Raw genomic sequence first — 16,392 nt, 5'->3', positions numbered from 1 at the left:
AATGATGTGATTTGTTGTCCCCTCATTTATGCATTCATTGGTTGATTCTTGTATGTGCTGAATATCACCCACAACCTTGGTGAATCAATATGATGCTATAACCAACTAACCTACCCCAGAGATGATTTAATACTAAAGACAGAAGAGGAGGAGGAAGTAATAAAAAAAATTGATGGCACCAAATGATATAAATAAACAGCAGAATGACTGAGGATATTGAGGGAGCTATTTCTGTGGAATGAACAGACAGCTATTCTTAATCATGTATTTTTTCTTTTAAATCCTCACCCGAGGATATTTTTCCATTGATTTTTAGTGGGAGTGGGAGAGGGAAAGACAGAGAGAAACATCGTCGATGTGAGAGAAACACATGGATTGGTTGCCTCCTGCACGAGCCCCGACCAAGGCTCAGACTGGGGAGAAGCCTGCAACCACGGTACGTGCCCTTGACCGGAACTGAACCTGGAGCCATTGGGTCCACAGGCCGACGCTCTATCCACTGAGCAAAACTGGGTAGGGCTTAACCATGTTTTTGTGTTATAAGTCACTTTCTTAGTCTAATGAATTCTCCCTTAAATAACTGTTAAAAAAATTCAAAGTAATGCCTTTAAATACATAAATTATAAACATAGAATTTTATTACAAAGAAAGCAATTATATTAAAATATATTTGTCAAAATATATAAAATTGCAGTATAATGAAATATATGCCTTTTCATTAATACATTAAAATAAGATATAGCAGCAGATCTAATCACTACAATGATTTTGTATTTAAAAGTGAAAAATACTCAAACATTTATTTCAACTATAACATGACAGAGAAATGTTTATGATTTCTATGGGTGACAAAGTCATATATATTGTTATTAATACTGGGATTGTTGCCTACATTCATGATTAAGGAAAATGCTAAATTTCATTTAGAGAATATCAATAGCATGATAAAAGTTGTTTCTCACCCAGCATCACAGAATGCCAAAACTCATATCCATAGCAAAGGGGAACCACAGAATCCAGGTTAAAAACTCCTGATTAAAAAATAAATAAATAAAAATCCTGGCACGTGTGTGGTGAAAAAGAGATGGTAATATAAGTGTTCTTTTAGTAAGTCTGACAGGAAAGGAATAAGATATAGAAAGGTAGTTTGGAGGGTGATAGGGAAGGATAAGTTTTTCATTTTCTCTTTTTTCCCCCTTTTGGAGCTTTAACCCAGGAGAATGGATTCAGCGGGGCTGGAGAGGGAAAAGTGATGCGTATCTGTGAATGACTGACTAAATGAACGAATGAGAACAGCGAACAGGATAATAACTTAGTGAAAACCAGAAGGAAAGCAGGGAAGGGCTCCTCTGTCTACTCCCTCAGCCCTGCAAGTGGCTCCCAGCCTCTAGGAGACCCCGGGCCAGGACTGCCTGGGAGTGGAGAGTGAAGGTGAGGGCACCCGGCAGGACCCCCAGTCCTCAGGGAGCAGGAGGTGAGCTGGCGTCACTCTCCTGCCTCTTTTTCTAAGCCATCTTCAGTCTTCCTCCCCAGCTCTTAAGATCCCTAGAGGCTTACTGCTGCCATTTGGCAGTCTAAATACTCTCATCGTAGCTGCTCCTTCCAATCTCTCTCCCACCAAAAGTCAAAACTCCAAATGGAAGATCAGAGTGGGTAGTGGAAAAGAAAAAAAGGAGAGGGAAGAGAAAGGAGAGAAACACTGATATGAGAAAGACATCTATTGGTCGAACCTCCAACTGAGGTATGTGCCCTTGACTAGGAACCAAACACACGATCCTTCGGGCAAGCAGGCCGGTGCTCTAACCACTGAGTACACCTGTCAGGGCTCTTATCTTTTTAAGAGATAATACAAAAAGCTGAGTAGGAGGCGATCACACAGTGAGAAGAAAATTATTTCAGAACTTTGGCCAAATGTCAATCCATGCTGAACTGTCCTGCCTATTTGAAGTGTTCATCACCAAATAAGTACCCAATTAAAATGCACATGAAGCTTAAGTACTCATTTGCTATCAAAGTAGGAAATAAACATTTACGACCCATCTGTTATTCTGAGGAATGATCAGGCCCAAGACTCAGCACCTGATAGCCCGCTGCCTGCCAAACTGGCACCCTGGCTTCTGGCTGGCACACAGGAGTTCCCAGTGCTTTCTGCACCTGCCGTGCCTGCACTCAGGTGCCATCGCACCACTGGAGGGTCTCCAAGCTCTGCTCCGGCTGCCAGCCTGGCACCTGCTTCCCTGCCACCGAGGCCAGCCCTCAGATTTCCTACTTCAACTCAAATCACAAAATTAATTCTGTGACATTTTTCTTGAATGCTGGATTCCTGATGTGTTTTCAATACGTACTTTCAACAAATGCTACCTATACTCCGAATCTAATCTTACTCAAACCTCAATTTTGAATAAGAATGTTCTCCGCAGATGTTCTTATTAAACAGAGGGTGGGGGTAAAAGATATTAGAACCAGTCAGAGGATCTCTCTTTAATGCGCTTGAAAGACCTGGAAGAACACTGGAAAACAGGGAATTCAATATAATCGGAAGCATCTTTTTCTCTTCAGAAAAAAAAAAGAAAGGAGGGCATTTGGTTAATTTTCTAACAGGAACTACAAGAATTGCTACCATTCTCCATTTTCAAGAATGTGGAGTTAATTCTGGTAATTTTGCTATTCCTCTTCATTCATACCATTCATAATCAGGTCAGGGATGAAGAGTTCATTTCCCCTCAAAAGCTTTACTGGGGGTGGAAGTGGGAAGTATCTGGAAGATGCTCTCTGAAATATGATTAAACCAGTAAAGAGCATAAGGAGGGCCATGGAGAAACCACAGCTGCTGGCTCTTCCGACTCCCGAAGAAATCCTAGGAAACACGCAGAGGGAGGACACCAGGGCTGAGAGGCCTGGAGTTCCACAAGCAGAGAAACCCCATTTAAACTGGGAAATCAGCTTATTGTGAAAGTTACATCATTCTGTCCTTCCACAAAGATGACAAAAAGCCCTGCCAATTCAAAGCATTAGATTTATTTCTCTTATCCACAGTGCTTAAATGATGATGATGGCAATAGACTCCAGGGTATATATAATAGTATTTAAACTACAACAATAAAAATGTCCCTTATTTCAAGTGCTCAAATAATTCACTATGAGTTTCTTGACTTCAAAGTTGAGATATAGACAGAAATTTATGCTAACCAACTTAAGGCTTAGGAAAAACTCAAACCAATGTAATGGAAACATACTCTGACCATGATATAAAAAAATGAGAAGTTATCAGCAGATAGCTAAAAGCAAATTCACACACACACACACACACACACACACACCCACACCCCAGTATATATAAATTAAAACTTTCTCCCAGGCAAAACCGGTTTGGCTCAGTGGATAGAGTGTCGGCCTGCGGACTGAGAGGTCCCGGGTTCAATTCCAGTCGGGGGCATATACCTTGGTTGTGGACACATCCCCAGTAGGGAGTGTGCAAGAGGCAGCTGATCGATGATTCTCTCTTTAACTCTCTATCCCTCTCTCTTCCTCTCTGTAAAAAATCAATAAAATATATTAAAAAAACAAACAAAAAAAAAACTTTCTCCCAAATAACTCTGTAACTCAGGGGTGGTGGCTGTCCAGCCTGCAGGCCAGAGAAGGCCCAGGAAATCATTTTGTCCAGCCCTGTCAAGGCATTAGGGGTGAACTAATTAAATGTTTCACCAAATATGGCAGGCTAATTTTTAAGTTGATAATTTTGTATGGTCTAAATGGAACAATAAAAGAAAATGAAGACTTAAAGATAACACAAATATCAGGTAAGTCAACAATGAGGAGGCAGCTTCAATTATTTGGGAACCCTGCTCCTGTAATTGGACAAATAAGCTAAGATTTGAAACAGACTAAGTCACAGAATAAAGATAAAATTAAGCCCACACAATTTTGAGTAGATAATGAGCACAGATGACTAAGGAGAACAAAAGCTAATTTTAGCCTGCCCCTAAAAGTCAAGAAGTAATAGACTAGAAGGTCTTTTAAAAAATCTAAAATATAAACTGACATTAAAAGCAGTAACAGTAAACTTGATTTTATAGAAATTTTGTATTTCATAATCTCAATTATTCAGAACACAATTTAGAGCCAGTGAATAAGTAAACTGAAAAAACAAAATCTGATAAAATAAATGGATATCATTAAATCTATACTAATAAAAGGGTAATATGCTAATTAGACCGGAAAGACTGGATGTCCTTCCTGACAAAACCGGGGCATGGCTGGCCTGCAAACCCCCCGTGAACCCCTCACCTAGGCCAGCCCCATCCCCCAGCGGGGGCCCCCCACCCTGATCGGGGGCATGGCCAGCCTGCAAAGCCCCCCCTGGCCCCTCACGTAGGCCAGCCCCATCCCCCAGTGGGGACCCCCCACCCTGATCCGGGGTCCCCTTCAGGGCAGGCCAGCCGGCCCCCACCTGTGCACCAGGCCTCTATCTGATATAACAAAAGGGTAATATACAAATTGACCCTTCCGGCAGAATGACCAGAATTGCCACTGGACCAGTCACTATGAGGTGCACTGACCACCTCTCGGTCCCTTTCCTGGCCTGGCAGGCTCCGCCGATTGCCTGATGGCCACCTACGGCGGGGGCGGGGCTGACGAGCAGTGGGAACAGCCCACCGCTCAGTCCCTCCCCTGGCTGTCAGGGCTGATCACCAATGGAGGAGGAGGAATGGGGTGGGTGGCAGCGGGTGGTAGAGGAGGAGGAATGAGGTGGGTGGCGGAGGAGGAATCGGGGGTGGGTGGTGGCGAGCTGCAGGCAGCCAGGGAAGATGGCCCAAGACGAGACCCACGCACGAATTTCATGTGCTGGGCCTCTAGTCATTTTAGAGTAAAACTGAGTGCCTTCCATGTACCAGACACTTTTGAACTTATTATCTTGAAATGGTAAAAACAACTCTGAAGTACATGGTGTTTGATGGATGAGAAATCAAGGAGGGACCCGGTCTTGCTTAGGAACACAGCCAAGGCAGAGTGGGGATCCAAATCCAGGGCTAGCTACTCCAGAGGCTCCACCTGCTTTCTCCACACAGTCCAGTCTTTCAGCTCTGCAAGCCAGACTCTCTGAGCATCCTAAAAGCATTTAATCACTGCCTAAATACTTTTATTTTTAGAAATATTAGCTGTTTTTATACAGTTTTATGATCCACAGCAGATACCTGCTGCATAATATCGTTTCCCCGAAAATAAGACAGTGTCTTATATTAATTTTTTCTCCCAAAGTTGTGCTAGGTCTTATTTTCAAGGGATGTCTTATCTTTCCATACGCTAGGTCTTATTTTCGGAGGATGTCTTATTTTCGGGAAACATGGTAGAAGGAGGGAGTGACAATGTCAGCAAGGAACAACTAACATCAAGGAGAAAACACCAAAAATTACTGATATAAACCAATGAGAATCATGGAATTCTGCTATCCCCACCATCTTTAAAAAAAAGCATGGCAGCCGAAACCGGTTTGGCTCAGTGGATAGAGCATCGGCCTGTGAACTGAAAGGTCCGGGGTTCGATTCCGGTCAAGGGCATGTACCTTGGTTGCTGGCGCATCCCCGGTGGGGGGTGTGCAGGAGGCAGCTGGTCGATATTTCTCTCTCATCAGCATTTCTAGCTCTCTATCTCTCTCCCTTCCTCTCTGTAAAAAATCAATAAAATATATTTTTAAAAAGTGTGTTAAAAAAAGCATGACAACTATTGCTATTTAGATTAGGATAAATTAGAATCTCACTAACCTTGGTAAGGTTAATCTCTAGGCATGCACTCCATCACATGGAAGGTAGGCAAAACAACAGTGTAAACTGTATAGAACTGTTTTAAAACTAAATTAGGTAACAAAATGCTTAATACTATGCCTTGCATAGCGTTACTGCCCAATAAATGTTAGCTGTTATTATATTTCATAATAAGTGAATTTATAGGCTACCTATTATTTGAAGGCAGAAAAATAAAATGCATATGTACACATTTTTCCATTTAAAATAGTTTGCTACTGAAAGACTTTAAAGAGTAACTTTTTGGAAAATTCACTTTTATAATATCCTTCCTCTGTTAAGTGGAATAGTTAAGATTATATATATTTTTTTAAATATATTTTTTATTGATTTTTTACAGAGAGGAAGAAAGAGGGATAGTTAAAAACATCGATGAGAGAGAATCATCGACCAGTTGCCTCTTGCACACCTCCTACTGGGGATGTGCCCGCAACCAATGTTGCCCTTGACCGGAATTGAACCCGGGACCTTTCAGTCCTCAGGCTGATGCTCTATCCACTGAGCCAAACCGGTTTCGGCTGTTAATTATATTCTTATCAGAGGCCTGGTGCACAAGATTTGTGCTCTCGGAGGGGGAGGGTGTCCTCACAGTTGAGGAGCCCTTGGGGGATGCCCGACTGACAGCTTAGTCCCGCTCCCCAGCAGTCGGACATCCTTAGAGCTGCTGCGGAGGTGGAGGAGGCTCCCGCCACCATCACTGCACTGGCCAGCTGTGACTGGCTAAGTTGTGCTCCCCCTGTGGGAACGCACTGACCACCAGGGGGCAGCTTCTGCATTGAGTGTCTGCCCCTAGTGGTCAGTGAACGTCATAGCAACTGGTTGTTCTGCAGTTCGGTCAATTTGCATATTATCCTTTTATTATATTGGATAAGGCAAATATGTATGGCCCGTCCAGAAAACACATTAGGAATTCTAAGCTAACTTAGAAATGTTTGGGTAACAACAATTGTGCTTTTTGCTCTGTTATTGAGTGACTCTCTTAATCATGTACTGGCTTTTGTTCACCCTTCTCACATCAGATTATTATTTAAAGTACTATATGGCCTTTAATAATAAAAACACATTCATGAAGTTTTCTACTATGTGCCAAGTAGAAGACTGGGACCACAGACTTACCCTCAGGGAGCCTAGAGACTATGATCAAGATAAAAATCCTAGGCTCAGTGTAAGCTACTGTTACTGACATTTTTGTATTATTAGGTAATCCTTATGGTCTAGGTAGTATTTTCCTGTTTTCTAGATGAAGAGCAGAGACACACAGAAAGCAGAAAAGAAGTAAGAGACAAAGAAGAAACAGTTAAGTATCACTAAATATGCCAAGTGTTATGGAAAAAATACAGTATTTTAAAAACACAGAAGTAAGCAAATCATTTTGCCTAAAACTAGGAAATTAGAAAATGCTTATGTGTTTTTACTTTAAAACCCAAGTAAAAATTCTATAAAGTATAGCTATAGGAATTAAAACTTGTTAGGAAAATATTTATCAAAATATTTACAGACATTATTTCTGGGTAATGAGATTCTAGGTGGTTTTAACTCTCTTAACTTTGCTTCTTTTTAATCAACTTGCAGTACTTTAACAATTTAAAATATAAGTGAGAAAAATATTTAAATTAGATATTAATGCTCATCTAACTGTCAAACTTTTAAGTGCTAATACTTAGTGCATTCAAACATGGTATGCAATCAGCACTCTTGCTTTGCTAATGAGTGTGCACACCAGCACAACTTTTATGGAAGATTTTTTGGCATAAAAAAACCTTAAAGCATACTTATTATCTTGAATGATTACCTCTAGGAACCCATCCTAAGAACATAGAGAAAAAAAATATTTTTCTGGGATAGTCAACTTAAACATTATGATACTAAAATTTTGGCAAAAGAAACCCAAATGTTTAACTGAAACAGAAGAATGATTAAATGACAGGTTCTCAGGAAGAAAACATTTGAAATAGTCTTAACGTATACTAAGAAGACCCTCTGTGTACATTGTAAGGGGAACGGAAGGGGGGAGACAAAGCTCTATAAAAAGTATTAATTCCAGTGATAGAAGAAAAAATATGCATCTTTTAAGAACCAAACAATCCAAGGAAGAGGATTCCATTGTATATTTTATACCTCACAATAACAGACACATTTATTAACATGCACAGAGCTCCAGAGACCTTGCCATTTGACTAAAAGAGACTCAGCCTTTGCTGGAACTCTCGCTTGGACATTGATGTGAGGCCCATTAAGTTACTTAACCACATTGTGGTTTGGTTTCCTCATAAGAAAAAGAAGAGTAATGAAGTAGTTTTTCATAGGAGGGTAGTAAGTATTAAACGCATGAATACAGGGGGAGCATTTAGAACAATGAGCGGCAGAGTAAGTTATCAATATTAAACTACCATGGAGTAAACTAAGATCTAAGCTGAGGCCCGAGTAACAAGGCTGAGCCAGGCAAAAGGTGAGGGTAGCTAGGGGAAAATGTCCAAGCAAGCAGGGAGACCTTGGGATTTTCTACTTACTCCCTATACGATATGATAATTTCCTTAAAGGCAGAATGCTTTGAATGTTCCGAATGTGCTCCTGGGCTTTGCTTTAGGCTAGTTCACTGTGCATAAGACTTACTGTCATTTTTGTGACATAAAATCATACATACTAGGCTTTATGGGTGATTATACTCTATTTTCATTTTTAAAAAATATATCTTATTGATTTTTTACAGAGAGGAAGGGAGAGGGATAGTTAGAAACATCGATGAGAGAGAATCATTGATCAGCTGCCTCCTGCACACCCCCCACTGGGGATGTACCCACAACCAAGGTACATGCCCTTGATTGGAATCGAACCTGGGACCTTTCAGTCCACAGGCCAAAGCTCTATCCACTGAGCCAAACCGGTTAGGGCTATTTTCATTTTTAATATAGTAAAACAATATTTCTCTGTCAAAGAGAAAAATCATACTGAGTGAAAAAGTAAATATATTTTGGGATGAAATAGATTAAAAAAACAAAACAACATTCTCAAATGTTGATCATTTCTCTGAACTGTCAATAATGAAATAGCAACGATTATGTTTTTGATGAATCTCACATTATAGCTTTTTAAGGCATGAGATTTTATATGTTGTAGGTCCATGAGGCCTATTAACACTTAAAACACAGGAAGAGCCTGGCTGGAGTGGCTCAGTGGTTGAGCGCAGACCTGTGAACCAGGTCAGGGCACATGCCAGGCTTTGGGCTTGAGCCCCTGTGTGGGGTGTGCAGAAGGCAGCTGATTAATGATTCTCTCTCATCACTGATGATTCTATCTCTCTCTCTCCCTCTTCCTTCCTCTCTGAAATCAATAAAAATATATATTTTTAAAAACCATGAAGATTTTTTTTTTTTTAGAAACTCTGATATATTTGAGATCCAACCCTAGAATCTCAATATTTTTTATTTAAATTCGGAATCGTGATTTAATAAATTCTTCTTTACTGACCTTGTTACTTAATATTACTTTTTCCAAAACTATCTTCACCACCTTAATCACCCACTCCTCCCATCTTAATGCTCTAGACACACTAGGCCACCCACTGACTCCCTGCTTCCCTGCCAAGGTCCCTTGACTCACAGAACAGATTCATTTAGAATGACTCCCATCCAGCTCTACCTACAGGCAAACCTCATTTTATTGTGCTTCTCACAAATGTTGCATTTTTGTTTTGTTTTACAAATTGAAAGCAAGACCCTCCACTAGCAAAAAAAAAATTCCTTTATGGTAGTAGTCTAGACCAAAAATATCTCCAAGGTATGCAAAGGTAGGTAACTAGCATACTAGCATTCTACCTGTGAGGCCTGGCATGCACCTTCCCCAGGACCTGAACTGACTTCTTCCCTCCTGTCACAGAGAACATCTGACGTGGCATTGTGTTCTGTTCGTAATCTCCTTTCATAGGTCAGGGGCCTTTCATAGCACAGGGACTTGATACTAAATAATTATTTGCCAAGGGAACAGTTTATCAGTCTCAAAGAACAATGACTGCAGGTTGGTTTACAATCCTCGATTCTAATACCCAAAGAATAAAAACCCTACTTCACAACTTGTTTCCTTAAAAACTGCAATGAAAGTAGAATTCTTCTGGATTTACATAGAACGATGAAAAACATGACAGATATAAAATGGCATAAAAAGATATAAAATGATAGCAGCACTTTTACATCTGTTATAGAAAATAAAATTAAATGCAGGAACTATTGTGGGCTGCTAGCATGAAGACAAGGTAACCTAATTGTAGAATGAAAACATTAAAAAAAAAACATTTTTCATTAAACACTTGGGGTCCAATTTGGCAGATGTAATCCATGAAAGCAGAGTTCCAGAGAAGCCATTAATATAAAGTAGAATATCTTTATTAGTATGTTTATTAAAACAAAAATGTAGTAAAAGGAAGTGACTAGTAAAAACTCTCATCAGCGTACAAACACTCCAACTTTCTGTTTCCTATCCTTTAATATTTCCCATTATAATAAAATAAAATAGTTTCATTAGACCTTTCATTATAACATTGCAGGCTAAAAATACTGGCTTCTTTTTTTTTTTTTTTTTTTTTTGCTTAAAAGTGCATTTTATTTTGCTTATAGTATGGAGTACTTTTGTGATGACCAGATGCTAGAGGCCGAATTGTAACTTACTTTGAAAGTAAAACCTGTTCTTAAATGAAGTAAAAACACTCAATTAAACATTCTGAATTATAGTCAGTTACTGGACCATTCTGATGTCTTTGGGGTATCTTCAAGTAGACAGATTTAGGCAACTTAAAATAAGAATGCCAAATTGGAAGAAAAGAGATGAAGCAAGAGAGAGGCCACATTTGAAATAAGCCTCGGCCTTGATGATCAAAATAAGATAATTTCACAAATATTTGGTTCCGCTATTTTTATATTCAAATATTAAATAACACCAATGTTTAAAATTACTACTAAAACTGATTGCATGTGCAAGTGGCCAACGGAACTCATACCCACTGAACCCTAAGTATATTGAGTTTAAAAAGGTAAAACATACATTGTTACTTCTTGTGGTTTTGGAGAAATCCAAAAAAATATGTATGAGGTCCTTCCACTGTTTTCTATTCGAAAAAATAGGATGAAATAAGTGAAGAAATGCAGAACTTCTCCAAATTCCTAAATGCAGAGTGCTTAGCACCAAGTATTTTTGCATCCATTCTAAGATGATTTAAAAAAATAAAATAAAAGGGGGGGGGGGGGGGTTGGGATCTGGATCAAGGAGGGCCTCGTGGGCCAGGGGGATATCCCAATTCGGTCTTGCAACCAATAGGAAAAGTCCCCCTAAATCTGAATCAGCATTTCGCCTCTCGATCACAATACCCGGAGCACACAAATCGGGATTGTTACTGGTTTCCCAAAAGGCCAGAACCCCAGATAGAGTAAGGCTGTTGTTTTTTTTAAAGTAATTTAAAGGGGGTTTAGGAGGAGACAGTTTAGGGAAGAAAAGTGGGATTCAGGTCTTCAAGTCGTGTGTGTGACACGTCTTTGTGTGGAGTTCACCCTGAGAACCAGCGCAGTAAAATGAGCGCTGGGGGTGGAAATTGGCTGAACTGCAGGGGCCTCACCGGAGGGTCGCGAGGGGCGAGGGGTCCCGGCCGGCGGCGGGCGCGGGCCGTTTGAGTGCGGGATGGAGGGTGCCGGACCGAGGGTTCTGAAGGCGGGGGGCCGGGACCGGGACGCCGGGGGCCTCCCCCACCCGCGCGCGGGGCTGGCCGCGGCCGGGCGGCGGGCCGTTTCCAGGGGGCGCCGCTCCCTCCACGGCCGGCGGCCGAGCCCGGGGCGGCCGGGGCCCTAGGCCGCGGGCGGAGACCGGCCTCCCTCGTCCCCGACCCCGCGGGGGGCGGCGCCGGCGGGAGGATGCGCTCGGCCATTCCCTCTCCCGGCCCGGGGCCCGCGGCGCTCCGACTCCCCCTCCGGCGTCCGCCCCGCTGGGCCTGCGGTCCCATCCCCGCCGCCCCTCACCCCGCCATCCCGGCTTCCCGGCCCCCCGGCCCCGCTCCCCGGGCAGCCCGCCGCCGCGGCCCTCCGCCCCTTCCCGGCCACAGACCTGCGGACCGCTCCCCGGATGGGATGGCCGCCCGCGCGAGAGGCGGCGACCGGTGCGGGGCCGCGGCGACCGGTGCGGGGCCGCGGCGACGGCGGCGCCCCCGGCCCCTCGGCCCCGCTCCGCCGGCTCCGCGCTCCCGGCCCCTCGGCCCGCGCCCCCGGCGGCCCCGCTCCCCGCAGCGCGCGGCCCGGCCCCGGCGTCGCTCTACCTACTTGCAGCGTCTGCTCAGCGGCCATCACGGCGCGTCCCGGGCGAGGGCAGCCCGGGGCCTCGGGCGGCCGCTCTCGCCTCCGCGCTGGGCCGCCGCGGCCGCTGCTAGGGCGCGGGGCGAGCGGGAGGCGCCCCCATGGCCGCCGGCTCCTCGCCGGCCCGGCCCCGGCGCGCGCTGCTCGGCGGCCGCACGGACCGGCTCCCTCCGCGCCGCCCGCTCCGCGACCGCCCGCCGCCGCCGCCGCCGCCGCCGCCGCCGCTGCTTCCTCCGCCCCTTCCCTTCCCGCCGCTCCCGCTCCGCCGCCCGCCCGGGAGGGAGCGCGGCCGGCGAACCAGCACCTGCTGCTGGAGATCACCGCGAACTGAAACAGGAAACCCGGCCGCGGGGAAAACCCGGGAGGCGTGGAGCGGGCGAGGGGAGCTGCCGGGACCTGTCCGCCCGACCCGGCCCGGCCCCGCCGCCGGGGCTGCCCGCTGGCCCGGCCTCCGCCCCCCGCGCCCCTGCTCGGGTCCCCACCTCCGGCCCTGGTCCCCCACTTCCCCGGCCGGGTCCAGGGGGCGCCCGCCCGCCCGCCCGCCCGGCAGGAACACGCATCTTCCCCCCTGGCAGCCCGGGAAGTCGGGGATCTGACTTCTCAGGGCCAGTTCCCCGGCGTCGTTCGCTTATTTTCCACATTATCCTTAAACCGTGATTGGGAAGACCCACGGCCATCGGCCATCGTTAGCAAGACCAGGCAGGGGATTTTTAAACCCATGGAGCTGCTGGGATTGCTTCCCGGGGAAACAAGGACTTGTTTCAGCTAGGCAGCTGGCCTGGCTGGCAATGGCACTATGTCAGAAATCCAGTTTTAAACCTGGGGAATGCATCCAGATCTCTTTGGGGAGGTTGGGAAGGAGACAGCCTTTCCACACTGGCTCCTGAGCTGCGAGGGTGAAAAGCAATGGGAACAGCTTGTGTGAACGGTACGACCTCTAGCACAATTCAGGTCAGCATTTTTCAGAAATGCTCCAGGACTGGAATTCACAGGCCTGTGGGATTGTCACCCAGGCTCCTCACTGCTAGCCCGGGACAGGATGCAGCCCCTTTTAGAGTGAAAGGGAAGGGGGCTTCTGTGGATTGCACCCCTACTGTGTGCCACACACTAGGGAGCCTGGTCTAACCGCCTTTTCTCATTTAAGGTTCGCCACAGCCATACTGTAGGATCCCCTCTATCAGCCAGAAAACAGAGGTGGGGAGAATTTCCCCCACATGACACGCAGCTTGAATATGAGGGATTCAGATCCGTTTGCATCCAGAGCACATATTTGTTTCACTGGAACAGAAATCGTGCCTTTGATAACACTTTTCTCCCCTTCAAGAGAATTATTTCTTGCCTATCTGAATTGTTTTCCATGGGGCATGTATGGTTTAAGCCTGGACTAGTTAATCGTAGTGATATCCACGATGCTTATTGTGGCTCACACTTTGTATTTTCTAGTTTAATGTTCTCTTTAAAAGAAAATAAATCTGCCTCGATGGAGCAGCACAGAGGTCCTCACCTATTTGGCTGGCTTCTGTTGCTCTTTAGCTATTGATGATGGGGTCCCAGCTGAGAGCGCTCACTGACTGGTGTCGGCGGGCACTCTAACACCCCTGAGATGAAAGGGGAGCCTCTCACTGAGCCTGCTTCCCACTTCAGTGGGGGGTAGCAGATAACACAGCTGGCTCCTAGTCTTTTTGAGCACAGAAAAGCCCTCCGGTCCCCATTTTTGGTCCCATCTTTAAGACCCTTAGGAAGTCTGGCAGCCTGCTCTCTGCAGCCAGGTTTCTTGTTTTTATTGGCAGGAAGGGAAGCTTGCTTTGGAAAAGCATCTCCTATTCCTGAGCCAAACCCTCAGAAGTCTCTTGAGCAGCACTAGGGAGGGGTGGAGACTTAGAAAGCCTGCGTGGCTGACAGCAGTAAGTGGTGGCATCATTGGCATGATTTTTTAAAAGCCAGGGAATTCCCCTACTTTACAATACCCACCCATGCAATCAACTGTATTTCCCTCAACGGACTCAACTAAATTCCATTCAATATTGATTAAGCATAGCTATAGATCAAGGCACTGTATTAGGTCTTTTAGAGGTAAGAGACTGGATAAGTATTATAACTGCTAACATTTAGCGAATGCCTACCATGTTCCAGGCAGTATGCTAAGCACTTTGCATGTGTTCTCATACAATTCCCACAAACCCCCCATGAGAGAATAGCTATCACAATGTCCATTTTACAGGTGAAAAACAAACAAAAAAACACAGACCCAAAATACAGTCAGTAACAATACAAGGATTGACATGTAGGCAGTCTGACTCTAGAATCAGGAACCTTCTGTGAATAAGGTACTGCCCTTTATGACCTTCCTCTGACTTTGGGGAGATGAAAACAGGAAACTTAAAAGAAAACAAGCCGAAACCGGTTTGGCTCAGTGGTAGAGCGCTGGTCTGTGGACTGAAAGGTCCCAGGTTCGATTCCGGTCAAGGGCATGTACATTAGTTGCGGGCACATCCCCAATAGGCATTGTGCAAGAGGCAGCTGGTTGATGTTTCTCTCTCATCGACGCTTTTAGCGCTCGCTCTCTCTCTCTCTCTCTCTCTCTCTCTCTCCCCCTTCCTCCTCTCTGTAAAATATCAATAAAATATATTAAAAAAAAAAAAAAAAACAAGATACTTTACAAGTGTTCAATGTGTGTCTGGGTAATAAATACAATGAAGGTTCAGAGGACAGAGGAATCTCTTTAGGTTAGAGTGGTTGGGGAGTCTGCATAGAAGATGACTCTGCACCGAAATGCGCCGAAACCAGTTTGGCTCAGTGGTAGAGCTTGGTCTGCAGACTGAAAGGTCCCAGGTTCGATTCCGGTCAAGGGCATGTACCTTGGTTGCAGGCACATCCCCAGTAGGGGGTGTACAGGAGGCAATCGATGTTTCTAACTCTCTACTCTTCTCCCTTCCTCTCTGTTAAAAATCAATATATATATATATATATATATATATATATATATATATATATATATATATATATTTAAATTTTTCTTTTTAAAGAAGAAGATGACTCTGACTTTCAAAAAGCGGCATGCAAGCTAGAAACTGTTGAGGAATAATGTTTTGCTAAGCAGAGAGTATAAGGAAGGGCATATCAGTGGGATAGCATGAAGCAAGAGAGAGTGTCAGGGAAAACTGAAGATCAAACTTTCAGTGTCTAATAGCAAAACCTCAAAATAGAAATCAGCCAAGTATGGCCCATTTGCTATTACCAGTTCTGGATAGCCAATCTGCATTTGAGTTATAAAGGCTAGTCTGGACCTTGTATTGTGACTGATTTGCACATAATTTTAAACTTTGCGTGGCTATGACTCCATAACAGGCAAAACCTTGAGCAGCTGGTTTGAAAGCAAATGCTTTGGAATGGACAGGTTGGGGACAGGAGGTGGGAGGGAAAGGTGGCACTTCTTTCTAAAATATAACTTCTAGGTAGACCCCCACACACCTAGATTCACATCTGAACCTTAAACGACAGGGTTTCAGGTGCCCACCACATCTCATCTGGCTGCCTCCACCTGGACCTTCTAATTGCCCAGCCACCTTACCTATGACCTCAAGGGTCACCCTCAGGTTCAAAACTGGTACACACCCCAGCACCTACTTCCACCTCCATGGACTTTCCTACTGGCATCCTTAGAAGTTTTCTCATAAAAAGTGTGTGAACCCAGTGTCTACCCTTGGGGATACAAGGTAATTATTTTTCTTGTTCTCATGTCTCCTGCCTCTACTATTTTTGCCAAAACACTTACCGTAGTTGAAATGATGTCAGAAATCCCTTGCATGCACCTTCACCTCCAGCTCTTTGGCCAGCACTTGGTTTCCTCTGAAGAGCTTTACCCAAACAGCCAGGTGACTCCTGTGATTTTTATTCACAGTTTCTCTTAGGTCTTTCAGAGAAGTTCCGGTTATTCCAGCGGTCTATGAAATGTAAAGTTTCCTTAGTATCATTACCCTAAACAAGCACATGATCTACATAAGACAGATACAAAGGCATACAACTCATTCTTGACCATGTGCTGCAGTGACTGGGTAGAGTTTCTCTTTAAAACTGAGTTCTTAGGGAAAGGAAACTAAAGGGCACGAGATACGAGCTGTTGACCAATCCCAGAGCTACTTTCTTTTGATGAGTTGCCACAAGATCCCAGACTAGCAGCATGACTCCTTTTCAGCGTTTGTGGGAGGCCACCGGCGAGCCAGAACAGCAAGATTTTCAATATGCTGTGCGGGACGGTCCAG

At 44.7% G+C, this 16,392-nt stretch overlaps 1 protein-coding gene across 2 annotated transcripts in view; it reads right to left on the bottom strand.

Moving 5' to 3' along the window:
• ZC3H12C (zinc finger CCCH-type containing 12C) overlaps positions 1-16,163 on the bottom strand; it is a 66,637-nt gene extending 50,474 nt beyond the window's left edge. The window contains exon 1 of one of the 2 annotated variants that reach the window (XM_084893951.1): positions 15,906-16,163. In XM_084893951.1, coding sequence (XP_084750077.1) covers positions 15,906-15,938 — 33 coding nt within the window. In that variant the 5' untranslated portion in view covers positions 15,939-16,163. Of the gene's footprint in view, positions 1-12,097; positions 12,416-15,905 lie in introns of those variants that run through there. The other variant, XM_084893952.1, reaches the window with a different exon arrangement.
• Between the last annotated feature and the right edge of the window lie 229 nt (positions 16,164-16,392).

This window comes from Pipistrellus hanaki (genome assembly GCF_964339955.1).
Source record: "Pipistrellus hanaki genome assembly, chromosome: 9".
NCBI lineage: Eukaryota > Metazoa > Chordata > Mammalia > Chiroptera > Vespertilionidae > Pipistrellus > Pipistrellus hanaki.
Note: the sequence above shows the minus strand (reverse complement) of the source record. Positions and strands in the feature narration are given on the sequence as shown.